Here is a 19,853-nt window from a genome sequence, read left to right on the forward strand (position 1 = left end):
TGTGTGGTAGGTCTGTCTGTTGCTGTCCCCTGTGAGATCCAGCACTGAGGCACGAAGGACAGGAGAGGGTGGGGAGGGGTGGCAGCGTGAGTCTCACTGCGTGTGAGCTGGCCAGCCCCCTGGCTCAGTGCTCCCTCCTCCGCCCCCTTTGAACAGGGGTCATGCCATGTTGCTAAGAAGGGCATCTCAGCGTCTGCTGCTCAGGCTAGGTGGACAGTGAGGAAGGGGACATGGGAGGTCTGAGGCTTCAAGGCTGGTGTGTCCACAGGCGCTGGCAGTGATTTCTTTTTTAAGCTGCTCTCCCTCCCTTCCCTCCGCCTGCCTCCATCCTAATTGAAGCCATCGCCTCTTCAGTTACACTGCTTCCTAAAATAGTGTTCTGATCACGCCCTGGGTGCTCACAGAAAATGCTTCAGGGGCTCCCTGCCATCTATTGGAAAAAGGCAGAAATCCTTAGGCTGGCGTGCCAGGGTCCAATCAGAAAAGCAAAACACACCCGGGATGTTTCCGCAGAGGGAACCTCATGTAGGGCATTGTTATGGGCATGGGAGGACTGAAAGGGCAAAGAGAGACCACTGAGACAGACAGTGGCGGAAGCAGCTTCCACCCCTGCAGCCAGAGGGACAGAAGGAAGGCAAGCTTGGAGGAGGGCCCGGGACTGATGGCGAAGAAGGGCTGTTGCTGGGAAGTGGTGGGAGAAACAGCCTTGGGGATAGCAGGTAAACCTGTCTCCTGCCTCCCACCTTCCCTTCTCCATCTAGTGTCCTCTTGTGGGGAAATTTAACAGGGAACCCAGTGACGAAAGAGATGGGGTTTGCAGAATCCCTGCACCACAGAGCAAAGTGGTTTGAAGCTGAGCGACATTTGCTTCCTAATGGGCACAGGTGGCACTCTAGGTTTCCGTGTCTGGCCCCAAACTCCTGGCTACACTGTGACCAGCCAGCATGTCACCTCCTGCCAAGCTCAGTTGTTCTGGAGGTCCCTGTCGTCAGATCTTTGCCCTGCATCACCCGTCAAATTCAGGACCTCGTTGAAATGCTACTTCCCTGATACCTTCTCGTACTTCCATTCTTAAACCTTTGTTGCTGTTAAGTGTTAAGATGAAACATGTTTGCTTTGTATTCTAGAAGTTTATGCGATTGACCATACCTGTGCGCGGAGATTAACTGGGGTTTGTTCCAGAAACAGCATTAATCACAGTGCCCGGCACATAGAAGGGTCCAGAACTTGGAGCAAGTAATTGAACTCAGGCAGTTCCCACGCAGGCCACAGAGTTGGACAAAAACAGCTTGACCCTGGGGCTTGCACTCAAAATGAGCCTTACCCCTTTAAGAGAGGGCAAGTCTTTTCCCTCTCCGGCTCACCCCACCCCTCCTACACAGTAACTGAAACCTGATCTAATCCCTTTGCACGCGGGTAATTTATTGGTCTGTCGAGCTTTTCTTGGTGGCAAATTGCATTGTCTTTATTCCTGGGTTCAGGCTCTGCAGCGGCTCACTGCATTCCTAGGACTCCTTTCTCAGGGTCAATCCTTCACACCCCCTTGTGCACTGCAAAATAAGTCTCATTGGGCTTCTTTGTTATGCAAACAGGGCAGTGGTAATCAGGCTATTATTCTGAAAGATTGGGCTTGATTAACAGTTCAAAGGAGGTCTCTGAAAGCAGCTAGTGCCTCATTGGTGCATAAATATTTTCATCCTGCCAGCGTTGGTGCAGCTGGTGCTCCAAGCGCCCCGCCCTATCTTTCTGATTCTCAGAGGTGCTAGGTTGCTACTGAAAGGAAGAGAACTAAGTCAGACGTGCTGTGTGGCTGTGATTTTTCTTTCTCTCTACCTTATCTCAGTCCATGAGGAAAGCAGTCTGGAGCCCCCCTCCCCCGAAAGAGTGAAATGTCACCTACATGCGTTCATGTGGGTTGTGGGGCAAGTGCATCTCCCGGGCACAGGGTCCTGGGTCGGAGGTTTAAAAAAGCATCAAATCTCTGATAGGGGCCAGGTGTAGTGGCTCACGCCGGTAATCCCAGCACGTTGGGAGGCCGAGGCAGGTGGATCACCAGAGCTCAGGAGTTCGAGACCGAGCCTGGGCAACATGGAAACCCCGTCTCTACTAAAGTATAAAAATTAGCTGGGCATGCTGGCGCGTGCCTGTAATCCCAGCTACTTGGGAGGCTGAGGCAAGAGAATTGCTTGAACCTGGGAGACAGAGGTTACAGTGAGCCAAGGTCCCACCACTGGACACCAGCCTGGGCGACAGAGTACTCTATGTCAAAAAATAAGTAAATCTCCTGATAGGCTTTGGGTATGGAGTATGGACGCCAGGACGAAGATAGGGGTCCCCAACCCTCAGGAGATTGACATGCAAGTGGGGAAGAGGCCGCTCAGCGGCCACCTCCTAGAGGAACCTGAGCTGTGCAAGGGCAGATGGGTGACACTGACAGTCCAGTGACGGCCAAAGAGAGGAGCAGCTGGAGGGACCAAGAAGGTGGCGCAGGGAAGCTGAGGGGCCATCCTCAACAATCACAAAGCCGCCCTACTTCACCCTTTCCTATGTGACTCTAGACAAGGGCCAGGGGAAGTCCCTGGGATGCCGCAGTGCATCCACAGCCAGAGCTGTCCAGAGCAGGAGGGGCCAGCCCTGCCCTGGCAGGAGTGCTGCAGGGAGATTTCCTGCTGCGTAAACCGGTGACCTCTGACATCCCCAGGCTCCCAGGTTCTAAAATTCCATGGTGTGCCTTGAAAAGTGACCATTGTTTTTGGTCACAAAGTGATTGTTAGGGCTCTTTGATAAATTTGATCGCATGGAGAAGCCGTGAGCTCTGGCCTGGATTGCTCGAGTCAGGAGCAAATGGGTCAGATGGTCGCCAGGGGTCCCAACCTGAGCACCAAGGGCCCACCCAACCCCCATCGGGTCTGGGAGCCACTCTGTCTTCTAGGCACTGCCTGGGCATCACCCCTTGAGCCGAGTCCCTCACCCCTTGGGGCTCCGGGACAAGTTTAGGGGCTTTCTGTTGTTGGATCTGGAGAGGGCCAGACCACTGTCTTTGCACGCTTCTGGTTTCTCCTGTTTGCCCCACTATAGCTAATCCTGAAAATTCAAGGCCTCAAGAGACCTGGGTCAAAACAAAACATGCAGTGCACATAATACCGCATAATATGCTTGTAAGGGGCATAAAGCTCTGTGTCTGTGTCTCTTGAGGTCGAACCCCAGGTTGCAAGGCTTAACAAGGGGCCGGAGGGTGGCCCCTGCCCAAGGACACACTCAGTGGCTGGGGTAGAAATGGAAGCTCAGGAAACTTCTTAGGTTTTTCAGTCCCCTGGTTCTGTGCATATTGGCTGTCCTGGATCCATCAAGAGGCAGCTCCAGAGCTAGAAGGGGCAACTTTCTGGACTGCAGTACTGGGCAGGTGTGCTCAGCTCACACCCTGCGGGGCAGCTGGCTCTGTGTTCAACATGGCTTGCTCTGAAAAGCAGCTTTCCTATTCCGCCTGCAGGAGTTGCTGTAAGATCTGTTTTTCAGCTCAAACTTTCCTTCCTTCTTTCCATGGACATTCGCGTCAGAAAAGTCTAAGGTTTATTGCCTGGAATTGGGGTCTTTTTATAAAGATACAGCACATAAAAATCGGCCTCTCTGAGATCTCTTTGGCAGGTGATGCCACAGCTATTGCTTTTGATGCTGGGCCAGATTTCATTCAGGTCCCTGACCTCTGGTGGGGGGCTGCCGTTGGTGATTTAGTGCCGTGGAGGCAAGGTGATTGGATGACCGTGGAGGTCAGGGCCCCTCACTCCAGTCACTGCCCATGGGGACTGCCCAGCCCCTCGCATGGGAAATGAGGCCACACACACTCATTTCTGGGACCCATGGTTCCCAGAGAGCTTCCTTTCCACGTGGAGAGATGGCAGACGGGAGCAGGCACCCTTTATTCTGGTCCCAGCTGGTCACTGTCAGTGGCCTTTTCCAAGTCATTCCCTTGAGCTTTGGAAGAGAGGAAGCCTCTTAAACTCTTAGGAAGATCTGCAGAGCTGGATCCAAGTTCCCTGAGAGTTTGGGGCACCTGGGAAACCCAGGAAGTCGGGATGGGTCAGTTGGCAGCAGCCGCTGCTCCTGGTGGGCTCCGAACAGGCCTTTGTGCAGGGAGGTCCCAGAATTGATTAAGCTTCTGGTTACTGTCCTGAGACCAGATGGGTCTGCGGCTGCATAGAAGACCCACATCATGCCTTTGGGCCTTGGGGGAGCTGGGTCAGTCTCAGCTGGTGTCCTGAGGAGGGACTTGTGGCAAAAGCATTTTGAAAAGCATAGAAACAGCTCCAAGCCTGCCCATCTCAGCCCCAGCCCTTCCACTTGTGTGACCCAGGCCCACTCGAGCCCGAAGCCTCTGTGTTTGCATCTGTAAAATGAAGATAAAAATTCCTGCCCTCTAATCAGGGCAGTAGCGAGGATCCAACAGGAAAGCAATGTGTCACCTGCACAGGCCCTGGGAGTGCAGGGTATTTTATTGTCACGATCATGTTTTGTTTTCTGGGGTGAGGCCCAGCCCATGTACCTACACCACCTCCCTATGCAGTCCTGGGTGCACAGCCTCTTCCCCAGTGAGGCCCCCCAAGACAAGAACTCTTGTCTTTGTTCATCTCTGTGGCCCCGCAGCACCTTGGCATTGCCTGGTATGGAGTGTGTGGAAATCCGAGAGGTGTGAAGGAAGAGGAGAATGCAGCTTGGGGGCTGAGGGCTGTGGTTTGCACCTTCAGGGTAGCTGGGGGTGGGGTGGGTGGGGAGCTATTTAATGCCTCTAGGCCTCAGTTTCCCTGTCTGTTGAATGAGGATAACAAGTCAGTCCTGGGTCTGTATTAAGGGCTAAAGGAGACACATGTACAATGTCTAGCCCACAGTAAATGCTCGATACACATTAGCTGTTAGTTAAGCTCAGCCTCTCCCATAAATTGTGATTAAACAAAACAAAGTTAACACAAAACTGGCTGTCACAGAGCTTCCTTCCCGAGTCTCCCGGCTTTGCTCACATCAGTGCCTGCAGTCCCTTTAACACCCCTCTGGTGAGGTGCCCATGCATCCCTGTAGCTCAGAAAGGTCAGTGAATTTGCCCACAGTCACACAGCTCTGGAGTGGCGGCGCTGGAGTTGATCTCGATGCTCTGCCCCACCACAGTAAGGTCCACCGCTGTGGTGAGACCCTCCCACTGGGCACTGCCCCGTGAGAACACCCTACCTATTGCCTGTTGACACCGAATTCTCTCCAGTTCTCTCTGGGTGGGGAACTTGCAAGTATCCTTATTTTTCTTTCTCATATAGAATCTAAGGTCTCTTCATTTACTCATTAACAAGGCAAGGACGGAGGCAAACTTGTTGAAATTGTGCTTTAGGACCCAGAGTTTCTGACTGCATCTTCCCCCAGAAAATGTCTCAGCAGAAGAGGCATTTTAGGATGCCATGAAAACTTGGGGAAGGAAGGGGTTGTGACAGGCAGGAAACCAAGTGCTCTCTGTCAGGAGCAAGGACGGAGAGACTGGACCACACGGGCTGTGGGGTACAGAGGTCTCCCAGCAGAGATGTGAGAGCTCGATGTGCCACCCCCCAATCTCTCCCTCTGAAGAGCCAAGGGGATCATCCCGGGCCTGGGCAATCCCTGGGCGAAAACAAGTCCTTGTCGGGAAATGGGAAAATGGGGAAGGTGAAGTTAAGTCAATCTGGTCTTTGGTCTCTGGCCAAACAAATGTCTCCACTGATACTGGCAGCTTCTGCAGAGGTGACTTGGGAGGGTGCAGGAAGGAGAGGAGGGAGGCGGCCAGTTTTCCCTCTATGACTGTCTCTTTAGCTTGGCCACCATAAGAAAATACCCCAGCCTAGGAGGCTTAAACAACAGACATTTATTTTCTCAGTGGTCTGGAGGTGGGAAGTCCTAGATCCGGTACCAGCATGGTCCAGTTCTAGAGAGAGGGCCCTCCTCCTGGCTGTCAGGCTGTGGATTTCCCATTATACCCTCACATGGCAGGAGGAGGGAGAGGGGCAGGGAGAAGAGAGAATGCTTAGCATTTTCCAAGTGTCTTTATTTTAAGGGCACCAACCCCGTTGTGGGGGCTCCACTCTCATGACCTCATCTAAACCTAATTACCTCCCAAATGTCATCCCATAAGGGGTTAGAACTTCAACCTACACATTTAGGGGGACAAAGTTCAGTCTATAGTGCTCTCCCTGGGGGTGAGTGAGGCAGTGGGGTGAAGCCACCCGGTGCCCATGGGAAGCGAGGCCCCCTCGACAGTCATGACCATTGACTGATCCTGGACAGTCCAGTGGATTGAAGGAGCTGCCAGGAGTTGGGGGACCTGGATCCAGGTGGAATCCACTGCGCCCTGAGAGTGAGTGCCCGCAGGGCCTACCCTGGGGAAGGAGGGATGAGGAGAGATGCCACGTCTGCTGGAGCTTCACCAGGGAGGGGCAGGCTCCCTCCAGTGCCCCTCCTGTCCCCCAAGCCCGTGACTTCTAACCTCTGACCTCCCAGGGCTGCAAGCATTGTCCCCCACTGTGGCCTTTGTGGGGGACCCTGTTTGCTGGATGCCCCTGGGGCTCCAGGCATGCCGTGTACATCTCATGTCCTCAGCGACCCTTTAAGGTGGACACAGTCTCTACTTGACAGTTAAGGAAACAGGCTGAGTCAAGTTCCCGAAACTACTGGTAGGGGACAGAGCGGGACTTTGAACCAGACACCTCCCTTCAGGGCCTGTGCTGGCCCTCAGCCCACCCAGAGCTGGGGCTGGCAGAACTTGGAGGGAATAGTGGGGCAAGGAGCTCACCCCACCACCAGGGTCCTGAAGCCTACAGAGGAGTGGGGGAGACAGGGACCCTGGTTCCTAGGTGCAACGGTTCCAGAGTGTGACCTCTGCCACCATCTCTGAGTGGCAGGCAGACAGCTATGCCTGCTGGGTGAGGGGTGGTCTTGTTCTTAGAGTGGGTGGGCTCTGGGAGGAGGAGAGGAGCAGGAGAAGGTGCCCGTGTGGAATGGAGAAGTGAAAGGGCCTTGTCTCAGGCACTTCTTAGCCGCTCAGCATCAGGGCTCAGGTGGCCGCATCCCTGCTGTTTGCTCCTGGGGGGGCTGTCTGCCTCTCGCCACCCCTTTGCCTGCAGCCCCCTTCTCTGAACCTTCGCCACCAGCCCCCTCCCGATCCTGGGGAAATGTCGCCTTCACACACTCCAGGCTGGTCGGGCTGCATCAGGCTCTAGCTTGGCTCCTGTGACTGTTGAAAAGAAAGTGAACCAACTCTGAAGCCTCACTACTCAAAGTGGGCGGGGGACCAGCAGCATGGGCCTCTCCTGGGAACTTGGCAGAATTGCAGAACCCCTGGCCCCACTGGGGCCTGCCGAGCTGGGTCCCAGGCCACCCAGTACAGCCTCATCTGGGGCTACCAGATGCCACTCCACGGCCCTGGAGCATGTGAGGGACCCCTTTCCAGGGTACCTGGGTGGGATTTCTGTCATGAACTCTCCACATACCCCAGAGTTCTATAGCTGGGGTGCTGCGCTGAGAACAGTTTTGAAGGCTGTGGAGGTAGCACATCCTGATCATGAAGCCAGTCCGCTTAAAATGCAGGAGGCTGCGGAGTTGCCCATTTGGAGGGTAGAGCCACACCTGGGCACCAGTCCGACCCTGCCGTTGAGCCCCTGCTCACCCTGGGAGGTGACCCCTTGGAACTTGTCTGCTGGAAGCAAGGCAGGGAGAGAGCATGTGTGGACCACAGGCCTCCTGCTCCTGGGAGCACAGTGTCATAAGATGGGTCTTGCAGGACAGGCTGGAGCCCACCGTGGGGGAGGGAATCAGGAGTGTGCTAATGAGGTTGTGTGATGATGTGTGGCTGCCAGGGGCATGAGCTCTCAAGTCCAGTGGGCTGGATTCATGTCCTGCCCTGGCTCCTTCCTCGAAGTGAGACTTGGGCAAGAAGTCAGCCCAGCAGAGCCTGGCTTTCTCGAGAGCTAGGGATGGCAGTCGCACCGGGAAGATGCAATGAGGGGAGGCCTGTACCGCCTGCAGCACCGGACCTGGGACAGAGCCAGCCAGCTGGGACTTCACGGTCCCTGCACTCCTACCAGATTCGTGTCCTGGTGGAGAGTCAGAGCCCAGCACAGCTCCTGCTTGTGTAGCAGTGGGGCCTGCTGTAAAGGGACAGGCAGTGTCCTTTTTCTACATTGGTCACAGTAAGGTCCAGAGATGAACCAGAGCTTGAGCGTGGCCATCGATTAACAGGAGACCAGTATTCCTTCTGGTTGATTTTCTCTGATGCCCACATCTGCATGATTCTGAGGAGGCAGAATGTCAGGTCAGCACAACCGGCTCCTGGAATTAATGAGGCTGCCGGGACAGGCATCGTGTGCAGGCCACCGCAGCAGTCAGTTCCTGTGCGCTGGGTCCCTCCAAATGCTTGTTCTGCGTAGCGCTCCCTCCCCATACACGCCCCCACCCCACTCCTCTCCTGTACTGGCTTTATCAGGGGGCGGCAGGGAAGCTACCTTTTCCCACGTGGACCGCGCCAACATTTCAAAGCCTACAGGTAGTTTGGGCCCTTGCATATCTTGTACAGGTTAAGGAGACGTGAAGACAGCAGGGCAAGAGAATCTTCTCGTTGCCTTGGGAGGGAGACCTGTCCTCAGGAGCACACCTGTGTGGGAGGAAGACTACATGGGGGGATCTCACCGGTGCTCCCCACATATCTGCCATAGCATCCCTTTATAGTGGTGTATTAGTCTGTTCTCACACTGCTGATAAAGACGTACCCAAGACTGGGTAATTCATAAAGGAAAGAGATTTAATGGACTTACAGTTCCACATGGCTGGGGAGGCCTCACAATCATGGCAGAAGGCAAAGGAGAAGCAAAGGACATCTTACATGGCGGCAGGCAAGAGAGCACGTGCAGGGGAACTCCCCTTTATAAAACCATCAGATCTCGTGAGACTTACTCACTACCACGAGAACAGTACGGGGGAAATGGCCTCCTGATTCAGTTATCTCCACTTGGCCCCACCCTTGACACGTGGAGATTATTGCAGTTCAAGGTGAGATTTGGGTGGGGACACAGCCAAACCATATCAAGCGGGCACCACCTGACTGTCACTTACCTAACCTGACCCTTTAAGTGAGCATACTTCTTCAATTTAAAGCTAATAAAATGGGAAGTCTGTAGCTCTTCCATCAATTTTTTTTTTTTTTTTTTTTTGAGATGGAGTCTTGCTCTGTCTCCCAGACTGGAGTGCAGTGGCACCATCTCAGGTCACTGTAACCTCTGCCTCCCGGGTTCAAGCAATCCTCGTGCCACCACGCCTGGCTAATTTTTGTATTTTTGGTAGAGAAGGGGTTTCATCATGTTGGCCAGGCTGGTCTCAAACTCCAGACCTCACATGATCTGCCTGCCTCAGCCTCCCAAAAAGTGCTGGGATTACAGGCATGAGCCACCGTACCCAGCAATTTTTTTTTTCTTAATGCACATTTAAATAAAGATATGACTTCTCAAATTAAAAGACAAAGTGTTCACTTAGGTATCACCTGAAATTACCTTGTTACTGGCAGTATGGCAAACACAGGTCACGTGAGGGGGGGGAGCCCAAATTTCAGATGAGCACTGACTCCCCCGTGCTCAGGTCTGTGACCTGGGAAGGTGACTTGTGCTCCTGTAGAATGGTGCCCACCCACCTGCAGAGGCAGGAGAGATCACCCAGGTCCAGGGCTGCACAACTCAGGCTGGGTTCACACAAGGCTGCTGGGATAGGTAGGCACTCGTGCTCACGTTAGCCTGCCCTCAAATGTGTCTGTTCTTGGTTTTATGTGCGGCTCAATTTTATAGGTAAAACCAGCACCAGAGAAACAAACTGACTTTTCCAAGGTCACAAGCCAAGTTAGTGGCCCAGACAAGAGTGCTGAGGCTCCCTTTCCCCACTAGAGACCACCTCAGCCAGCATGGGCTGTGACCCCAGAGGCTGGACCTCCCAGCTGGTCTCCTGGCCCCTTTCTCCTGGAACCCATGTGGGAACTTCTGTCCTGCTGCAGGTCTGTGTGCCTGGCCACTTGTGGTCACTATGGGCTGTGCAGAGGAAGGCCAGAAAAGGGCAGGTTCTATGTGTTGAGAAGATTAGGTGTGTTAAAGCCAGAGTTCTGGGGCATGGTCATTTTGGCTAATTGTCACTAAAGTCTCAAAGCTTGTGAGGGATCCAAGGTTACTACTGTCAGTTGCTTCTCAGCTTGCTTCTCTGAGCAGGACAGAGAAGGATGGGACTACGGTCAGCATAAGGGAAGCCAGCTCCTCTATGGCTAGGGCTAATAGAGCAGTCATACCAGGCAACGTTCACTGAGTTTTGGCTATGAATGCTGGGGCCAGACTAAGTCCTTTATACGTGATAAATCACTTCACACTCATCATCCCATCTTCCAGATGAGTATAACAAGGCACAGAGATGGGAGGTCATTTGTATAAGGTCATACAGTGCCAGGACTGGGGACACACATTTAATAGTGGGGCTAATTCCCTGCCGGATTCCTGTTGCTTTAGCCAGAATTCTTGGGGTGGCCATGAAAGTGCACATAGATGTCAAAGGCCCCGGGGTGGCATATCAGCTCCCAAAGTCCTACTTCCCCCAAACAGTGACCACTCCCTAGCAGGCTGGCGCCGTGGGAGGGTTCCCACTAGCCCTTTCAGCCTGCTGTCGTGCATGCCTGTCCACTTGGGGTCGCTATAGGCTGCGTAGAAGGACCCCTTTCCTACCACCTGCAGGAAATTTTTCACCATCTGTGTGTGGCGTGGGTGGCTCTGCCCTAGAGGAGGGGCCCTCGTGCGATGTGTGGCTACTCCCCGGCCCACAGATGGTAGCAGAAGCTGGGGTTGCCAGGCTGCACCCCGACAGTGTGTTCATTCCTTTCTCCTCAGCCACCTCCCCGTGCAAGATCCTCAAGTGCAACTCTGAGTTCTGGAGTGCCACGTCGGGCAGCCACGCCCCAGCCTCAGACGACACCCCCGAGTTCTGCGCAGCCTTGCGCAGCTACGCCCTGTGCACGCGGCGGACGGCCCGCACCTGCCGGGGTGACCTGGCCTACCACTCGGCCGTCCATGGCATAGAGGACCTCATGAGCCAGCACAACTGCTCCAAGGATGGCCCCACCTCGCAGCCACGCCTGCGCACGCTCCCACCGGCTGGAGACAGCCAGGAGCGCTCGGACAGCCCCGAGATCTGCCATTACGAGAAGAGCTTTCACAAGCACTCAGCCACCCCCAACTACACGCACTGCGGCCTCTTTGGGGACCCACACCTCAGGACTTTCACAGACCGCTTCCAGACCTGCAAGGTGCAGGGCGCCTGGCCGCTCATCGACAATAATTACCTGAACGTGCAGGTTACCAACACGCCTGTGCTGCCCGGCTCAGCGGCCACTGCCACCAGCAAGGTAAGGGGGAGGGGGCGGCTGTAGGGCACAGCCCTGCCCTTTGTTTCTGCCCTGCGTGGACACTGAGAGGCTGAGAGGGCCTCGGGTGCCTGGGAATGGGGGAAGATGGAGCAGAGCGGGGACACAGGAGCACCCTCCCTGAAGGGGTGGGTCTCAGCTTCCTCCCTCCTTCCTCGAGCCAGCCCGGCCTGGCTGGCATAGCTCCATTTCACAAATGGGGAGCCTGATGCTCTAAGAGGCCAAGTGACCTTCCCACCCCAAGTGCACAGTCAGCTGGGATGCTGAACTAGAATTTGCCCCAGGCCCAGGTGACTCCAGAACCTGGCATGTTCTCAGCGGCCCCACAAGGCCACTGAGGGCTGCTGGTTTTCCGACCCAAGGAGGCCTCAGCATGGGGGCAGCAGGACTCAGGTCCTGCTCATGGGGCCGCAGCCACACACACAGCCATGGACCCACGCAAGTGGACACTCCTGTCTACCCCAGGCCTCCCTCCCATACCCACTTTTGGGGAGGATGTCCTGTGACCTCATATTCAGACTTAGCCAGAGGGCAAGGCCTCGAGGCCAGGAAGGAAGCTGGTGGCTCCCAGTTCAGGCGATGGGGACACGTCCACCCTCCCCAGTGCCCAGCCCATCGGTGCCCCCTGGGGTTTCCAGCTTGGCGAAGTGGCAGTGGGTCTGTTTTCCTAGGAAGAGCCAGTTGGAAGGAGGCCGTGTGTCGGGCAGTGCCAGATTCACCACAAGGGCGTTTCTGTTCCTTCCCACCCCTCCACACCCAGAGGAGGACAGCGAGGTGACCTGGCAGCCAGGGAAATGCTCCATCCCTGCCACTTCCCTCTGCTCCGGTGGCCCTTGCCTGCCTGCAGGGGGTCGCTTTCTGGGCCCTGGTTGGGTGGGAAATAAGCAGGTCTTCACTCTGTGGATTCCCAAGCGGGCCCTTGGCACCAGACCATGACGCCTAATGGAGAAGACTTGCAGCCGGTACACTCCACCCTGTGCCCCCGCAGCCCTCTGCATACTCAGGGCCTGCATCAAGGACCCAGCCACCTCCCCCACGGCCCCTGCACCTCCCCACCACCCGCCCTCCTGAGAGCCAAGACAAACGGACGCCAGGAGCCTGAGGCTGCAGCTTCTAAATCCAGGCACCAGCACGCTTCAGAGGGGACCCGGCCTCCCTCTCCCATCCTGCATGTTCCCAAGGTCTAGCAGGGTGCACAGGGAGGTCTGAGGATGTGAGAGGGATGTGGACCCCAGGTGGCTTACTCCTCCAGAGCCCAGGGGGTAGAAGCACCAAATGGGACAACACAGCCAAGCCACACACCGGGAAGGATTTGTGATTTGTGTGCAGGGAGGCTGGGCTGCTGCCCCCATTATGGATGGGGGTGATGTGACGGGGTGGAGCAGTGAAGGGAGAACTTCCCTTCCTATCCCAGCATGGAGGCTTCCAGAAGAGTATGAAGCAGAGCTTCACCAACCCAGCCCGTTTCTGCTGCAACCGAAGGCCACCTTTGATCTCAGCAGGCTGAGAGCTCAGCCCTGTCAACCAGGCTCTGCAGGACGCCAGACAGTGACAGCGTCAATGTCTATGGCCAAGTCAGTCTCAGAACTCGGGCCGGACTGGGGTACTGTGGTCCCCCGGTGAGAACCTCGCTGGCTGGCTTCAGGCACCTTTGGCCTCTGCCCCGCCTGTCTGTCAGGCCTCCGTTACTCAGGTGTGTTCGTTCACTCATTGATGGAGCAAACACTGAACAGACGTTGCATCTGTGCCAGCCTCTGAGCTAGTCGTTGCCCTCCCTCCCAAAAGCTGCCAGGCTAGTGAAGAGCAAAGACCAGCAAAGGGAGCTGGTGATGGGGGCTGGGGCAGCAGGATGTTGAAGGCCATTGGGAGCCTTGGCTCTGTCCAGAGAACTGGGGAGCCCATCCACCAAGCTCACCCCTGAAGCACAGCACGAGTTTCCAGATGGAGGAACAGAGGAGTCGACATCCAAAGCAGGCGGAGTGGGAGAGCAGCCTGGTGTCTGCAGGGAGCAGGGAAAGGCAAGGGACCTTCATCTCCAAGATGATGAGGCCTCTGGGCTTCTGTGACCACCTCGACCACCACCAACGGAGCCCTCTGGGCCTGCCAGACTCTACCACCCACTGGAAACCCACTCCCCTTTCCCCTCTCAGCCAGCCAGACTCCACCTGTCCCTGCACACCTGCCCTTGAAGGCCTCCCCTCGGGCTTCCCAGAGTGTGTCCAGCCCCTGCCTGGCCAGACCCTGACCCTGTAACCATGAGATTTGCCTTCTTGTGCAGAAGCTTCATGTACAAGCCCTGTGTGCATGAAGCTGGCCCCAAACACCTGGGCATCACTAGGGGCCTTTATTTGTTTCTCATGATACTGGCGGTATCAGCCTATCAGCTAATCCCTCTGTTCTTGTGGACGATCAAGATCTAGTGTTTTCTACGTGGACATTTTAGCCAATGTCTTACCCCCGTGGGACAGCCTTCTGTGCCCAGCCTCCTGCTCCATCACCCTCTTCCCAGCTGTGCTGCTAATACCCATTTTACAGACAAAGAAACTGAGACTCAGGAGAGTACAGGAACTCGAGTCCTGCGCCTTCCCCTTCCTTTCCCCGCTGGTTAGTTTTCCCCATAGCACTTGCCAGCCTCTCCCTTTGCATGATTCATTTGCTTAGTCTGTGACCCCCTGAAGCATAGGGATCTTCTCCCTCGTGTACCCCCAGCCCCCAGCACCGGGCCTGGCATGGAGTGCCAGGTGCTCTGTAAATAGTAGCTGAGGCAACCCGGGCTCTGCCTCGTGCCCGGTGCAGTGGAAAGAGCCAGGGCCCCTTCAGAAGGGGGAGCAGCAGAGGCAGGAGCGGCAGCCCGCCCGTGGCTGTGTTGGCAGCGAGCCTCCAGCTTTCGACAGGCCCCCTTCATGCTGTTACTTGTGGTTGAGTCCCTGGCACTGGTGCCAAGAAGAGTCAAGCAGCCTGTCAGCCTTCCAGGAGGCTGTCTCTGCGAGAGATGGTGGTTAGAGTGAAACCAGCCTTTCCTGTTCCAGGGAGACTGATGGCACTTGGAAAGCAGGACACCCCCCCACCCCCAGTGTCTGTGTGGCCCTGCACACCAGGCAGGGACACCAGAGTCCCCCATTCTCCCCCCATGGCAGGACCACCCACGGCCCAGACCACCCTGGCTGGCCCACCTCCGGCCCCCCCAGGCGGCCTCCACACCGAGGTGGGCTGGCCAGTGGGTGGAAAGAAGGAAGAAGTCGAGGTTGAACCGTATGAAGCTGCCATTTCCATAGGTCAGGAATGGTAGAATAGCAGTGATTTCATCAGGTTCGAGGCTTAGGGCTCCATGCTGGATGGAGAGGCTGCAGCCACCTTTGACATCCCACTGCAAACAGGAAGTGTGCCGTGTCCTGGGGGCCAGGCTGGGACCCCTATAGGAAGGAAGGCGAGGAAATCGAGTCCAGTACTCAAGGAGCTGTGCGCTTGGGGTCCTCCTGGTGCTGTGCTCCATGGACTCCTGCAGAGCCCCGGCCCCAGGCAGTCTCCATCAGGCACAGAAAGCACAGCGCCGGGCGCCCGAGATGAACGGGCTCATGAAAAGACTGCCATTTCTTTTCAAGTCTCCAGCAGCCTGCCCCTCGTTCAGCTCCTCCCAGCCTTGCCTTTCTGACTAACACGGTGAGAGGACAGGATTTTTCTTCTTCAGAAGCCTTGGCCTAGGGTCTCCGTCTGTTCTTCTGGGGGTTCCACACCCCTCAGGCTACCAGTTCTCCTCACCTTGTCACCCCGAAGCCTTATGTCAATATGGGGAACCCACAAAGCCACAGCAACACAGCCAGGGGCACCTCTAGTGGCTCTGAATACCCCACTGGCTTGTATTATCTAGAAGGTTCTGGGACCCCCTTTCCAGGCCTCAGGCCTCTTAGCACCTGGCCCTGAGGCCATGGCCCTGGGCCAGCCCGCCCCAAACTGAGGCCACTCTGCTGCACCCCTGGCCTCCGGGCCCCAGAGAACAGGATGGCCTCCTGCTGCATCCCTGGCCAGACCCCACCTTCCACCTTCCTGCGACTCTCCTGCCTGAGCTGAGGTCCTTCTGTGGTTTCCCTGCTTCCCTTCCCCATCAGAGCAGCTTTTTATTTCCTGTTGCTTTCTAGCACCTCGCACTGTGCCCTCGCCACACATCTGCTGTTAGGCCAGAAACTCCCTTGGCACTTGGCGGCTTTGCCCTCTACGCAGAGAGCTGGCCAGGCAGTCCTCATGCCTCCCCCAAGTGCCCAGGCAGAGAATAGCTGTGCATGTCATCAGCAGCTCCCCCTTGCTCAGACCCCTTCAGCCTGCAGACCCTCTGAGGCTGGGTTGGGGTGGGATCCCTTGGGAGCGCTGTCAGCCAGCCAGCTAGCTGGCCAGACCCTCTCCTGGGTGGGGAGGGGTGAGCCCTGACCTACAGAGGGGTGAGGGGTTGGGGCTTAGTGGTGGCGGTAGTTGCCCGGCCTGGGGGAGAGTAGTGCAGCAGATAAAGGTGGGGTTTTAGCAGGAGGTCACAAAAGGCCTGGGTGCCACCTTGCCCCCTTCACCCCACCTCCCTTCCTGGCTTCAGGCTGGGAGTCCGGGTTCCAGCTGCCCTTGGTCCAGGGGGACCAAGGCACCCAGCACTCCCATGGCAAAACAGCCGGCACCTGGGAAAGGAGTGGAAGAGGGGGTAGTTTTTTCTCTCCCAATTTCTCTTTTTCCAACCCAGATAGCCTACTTAGGGTTAAGGAGAAAAGAACAGCCAGATACCACTCAGGACGGGGACAGCAGAGGAAACTCACCTGCTCCCCTGGCCACTGGCCCTCCTCTCAGGCCTCCCACCCTATGGGCTTGTGGCCAAAAGAGCCTAAAGTCTGGAAACCCAGAGTCTAATCCCAGCTCTGCCTCTTGCTGGCTGTGTGACCTTAGGCAAGTTACTGCCTCTCTCTGAGCCTACATTTTCTCATCTGGAAAATTGGGAGTAATGTCACTGACCCTTGCAGTATCACATGAGACTAAAAGTAATACACGCAGTGCCTGGCATGCTGTATGCAACCAGTGCACCTGTGTCTGGCTCTCAGGAGGAGAATGGTGCCACCCAGCCAGCTGCTCCTCCAGCAGCTCAGTCCAGCCACTCACCCCTGGCCACAGGCTCCAGCAGAAAGGAGCCTCCCTGCTCCAGCCCTGGCCAAGGCTGTGCGTTCAGCCTGGAACCTTCATCTGCCTTTTACCAATCAGCACCTTCCTCCTTTCCTGTTCCCCTCCTCCATGGTCCAGCTTAGGGACCCCTTTCAGCAGCCTTGGGACAGTGGCTTCTGCTTGCCTCTGCCTGCTTGCATGGATTTTGCCCTATTCATTCTTTCTTTGAGCATCATTTCCCTCCATTCCACCTGCCGTAATGTTCAGACATTTGCTTGGGTCCTTTGTCAGGAATTGGGCTCCAGTACCACTGTCATTATGCAAGATGATGTTTGCAAACCATATTCGTTTCCTATCGCCACTGTAGCAAATTAGCATAAACTGAGTGGTTCAAACCAACGGAAATGTTTTATAATTGTGGAGGCCAGAAATTCAGAATATGTCTCATGGGGATAAAATCAAGGTATCAGCAGGGCTGGTCCTTCTGGAGACTCCAGGGGAGAATCCATTCATTGCCATTTCCAGCTTTTGGTGGTTGCCAGCATCCCTTGGTTTGTGGCCACATCATTCGAATCTCTGCCTTGTTGATCACATCACCTTCTCCTCTGTCCTAGTTAGTCAAATCTCCCTCTGCCTCCTTCTTATAAAGATACTTGTGATTCCATCTAGGGCCCACCCAGGTAATCCAGAATAATCTCTTCATCTCAGTGTTCTTAACCTAATCACATCTGCAGGGTCCCTTTTGCCTTCTAAGGAACATTCCCAGGTTACAGGGATTAGGGCATGCTCTCCTTGGGAGCCATTATTCAGCCTACCACACTGGGCTTTTGATTTTTATTTTTATGGTTCACTTCCCTATATAGTAAAAGCTAGTTTTCTACTTAGGGTAGTGGCCTAACATTTTTCTAAGTCACTTTTTAAAGTAAAAAAGGCAAGTTGTTTTCATTTAAAGAATGTGAAGTGCACAGCTGCGCAGATGGAGCTGATCTGTCCAACCTGGGGAAGGGAGTGTCTGGAGCATCCCTGAGGATCCTTCATGCCCTCCTCTCAGTCTAGACCATCTTAAGTGTGGGGCTGTGCCTCCTCCCACTGTGCCTCACCCACTCTCCTCTGCCCCTTTCCCTGGCAGCTCACCATCATCTTCAAGAACTTCCAGGAGTGCGTGGACCAGAAGGTGTACCAGGCTGAGATGGACGAGCTCCCGGCCGCCTTCGTGGATGGCTCTAAGAACGGTGGGGACAAGCACGGGGCCAATAGCCTGAAGATCACTGAGAAGGTGTCAGGCCAGCACGTGGAAATCCAGGCCAAGTATATCGGCACCACCATCGTGGTGCGCCAGGTGGGCCGCTACCTGACCTTTGCCGTCCGCATGCCAGAGGAAGTGGTCAATGCTGTGGAGGACTGGGACAGCCAGGGTCTCTACCTCTGCCTGCGGGGCTGCCCCCTCAACCAGCAGATCGACTTCCAGGCCTTCCACACCAACGCTGAGGGCACCGGTGCCCGCAGGCTGGCAGCCGCCAGCCCTGCACCCATAGCCCCCGAGACCTTCCCGTACGAGACAGCCGTGGCCAAGTGCAAGGAGAAGCTGCCGGTGGAGGACCTGTACTACCAGGCCTGTGTCTTCGACCTCCTCACCACGGGCGACGTGAACTTCACACTGGCCGCCTACTACGCGCTGGAGGATGTCAAGATGCTCCACTCCAACAAAGACAAACTGCACCTGTATGAGAGGACTCGGGACCTGCCAGGCATGGCGGCTGCGGGGCTATCCCTGGCCCCCCGGCCCCTCCTGGGCGCCCTCGTCCTGCTCCTGGCCCTGCTCCCTGTGTTCTGCTAGACGCGTAGATGAGGAGGGAGGCGCGGGCTCTGTCTTCTCGGCTTCTACATGTGTGGGCTGGGACCGCCAACGGGGTGCAGATCTCCTGGCGCGTCCCCCATGGCCCTGCAGAACGCCAGGGACCGCCTGCTGCCAAGGGCTCAGGCATGGACCCCTCCCCCTCTAGTGCACGTGACAAGGTTGTGGTGACTGGTGCCGTGATGTTTGTGATAGTAGAGCTGTGTGAGAGGGACAGCAGCTCCCCTCGCCCCGCCCCCGCAGTGTGAATGTGCAAAACAGCCCCTCAGGCTGAAGCCCCCCCACCCCCACCAGAGAGACACTGGGAACCGTCAGAGTCCGCTCCTTCCCCTCGCAATGCACTGAAAGGCCCGGCCGACTGCTGCTCGCCGATCCGTGGGGCCCCCTGTGCCCGCCACACGCACGCACACACTCTTACACGAGAGCACACTCGAACCCCCTAGGCCAGCGGGGACACCCCAGCCACACAGGCATCCTTGGGCTTGGCCCCAGGCAGGGCACCCCCGGGGCGCTGCTTGGCACCTTAGCAGACTGATGGAATCTTTTGGCCAGTAGGTCGTGCCCGCCTGGTGCCTTCTCGCCTGTGGCCTCCCTACCCGTGCTCACCTGGCTGCTGTAGGTACCAGTGCAGGCCCCAGTTTTCAGGCACCTGCTCAGCTGCCCGTCTCTGGCCTGGGCCCCAGCCCCTTCTACCCTGTGCTTAGAAAGTTGAAGTGCTTGGTTCTAAATGTCTAAACAGAGAAGAGACCCTTGACTTCTGTTCCTCTTCCTCCTGCAGATGCAAGAGCTCCTGGGCAGGGGAGCCTGGGCCCCAGGGTGTGGCAGGAGACCCAGTGGATGGGGCCAGCTGGCCTGCCCTGATCCTCTGCTTCCTCCTCACAACCCCAAGAGCCCCCAACCCGGTCCATCCACATCTGGAGTCTGGGGAGAGGAGCAGGGTCTTAGGACTCTCAGCTCTGAGCAGCCCTGGCAGGGTCTTCAACCTCTAATCTCTTCCCTTAAGCCCTGTGGCCACACAGCCAGGAGAGACTTGCTGCTGGCTCCCGCCTCATTTCAGCCTAGGGTGCTCATCCAGGAGCCCAAACAGTCCCACCTGTGCTGCTGTGCCCACAGCACAAAGCCAGGCTTCGCTCCCAAAAGTGCAGCCAGGCCCCAGAGGGTGATCCTGCCAGCAGCCCTACAGCCCCACACCCTACCCACCCATCAGCATCCACGGCAGCCCCTCTGCTGTTCCCCAGGGACCTCTCATACACTGGCCAGGAGGCTGCAGAACGTGTGTCTCCCCCTCCCTCCGAGAGGTCCTGCTCCCTCTGCCAGAACCGAGTGGGCGGGTGGGAGGGTGCTCGGGGCCCGGCCCCTCCCTCCCCTTGCTGGTTTTAGATGGTCCCTATGTTGGAAGTAAAAAGTGAAGCACTTTATTTT

General features: G+C 56.3%; 1 protein-coding gene across 2 annotated transcripts in view; it reads left to right on the forward strand.

The window, feature by feature from the left end:
- Positions 1 to 19,337, forward strand: part of LOC116463502 (repulsive guidance molecule A-like) — a 45,434-nt gene extending 26,097 nt beyond the window's left edge. For both annotated transcript variants that reach the window (XM_032146631.2, XM_032146630.2), the window contains 2 exons: positions 10,914 to 11,428; positions 17,706 to 19,337. In XM_032146631.2, the coding sequence (XP_032002522.1) occupies positions 10,914 to 11,428; positions 17,706 to 18,413 (1,223 nt within the window). In that variant the 3' untranslated portion in view covers positions 18,414 to 19,337. The remainder of the gene's footprint in view (positions 1 to 10,913; positions 11,429 to 17,705) is intronic.
- Positions 19,338 to 19,853: the final 516 nt, after the last annotated feature.

Source organism: Hylobates moloch, unplaced genomic scaffold (genome assembly GCF_009828535.3).
Source record: "Hylobates moloch isolate HMO894 unplaced genomic scaffold, HMol_V3 SCAFFOLD_39, whole genome shotgun sequence".
Lineage (NCBI taxonomy): Eukaryota > Metazoa > Chordata > Mammalia > Primates > Hylobatidae > Hylobates > Hylobates moloch.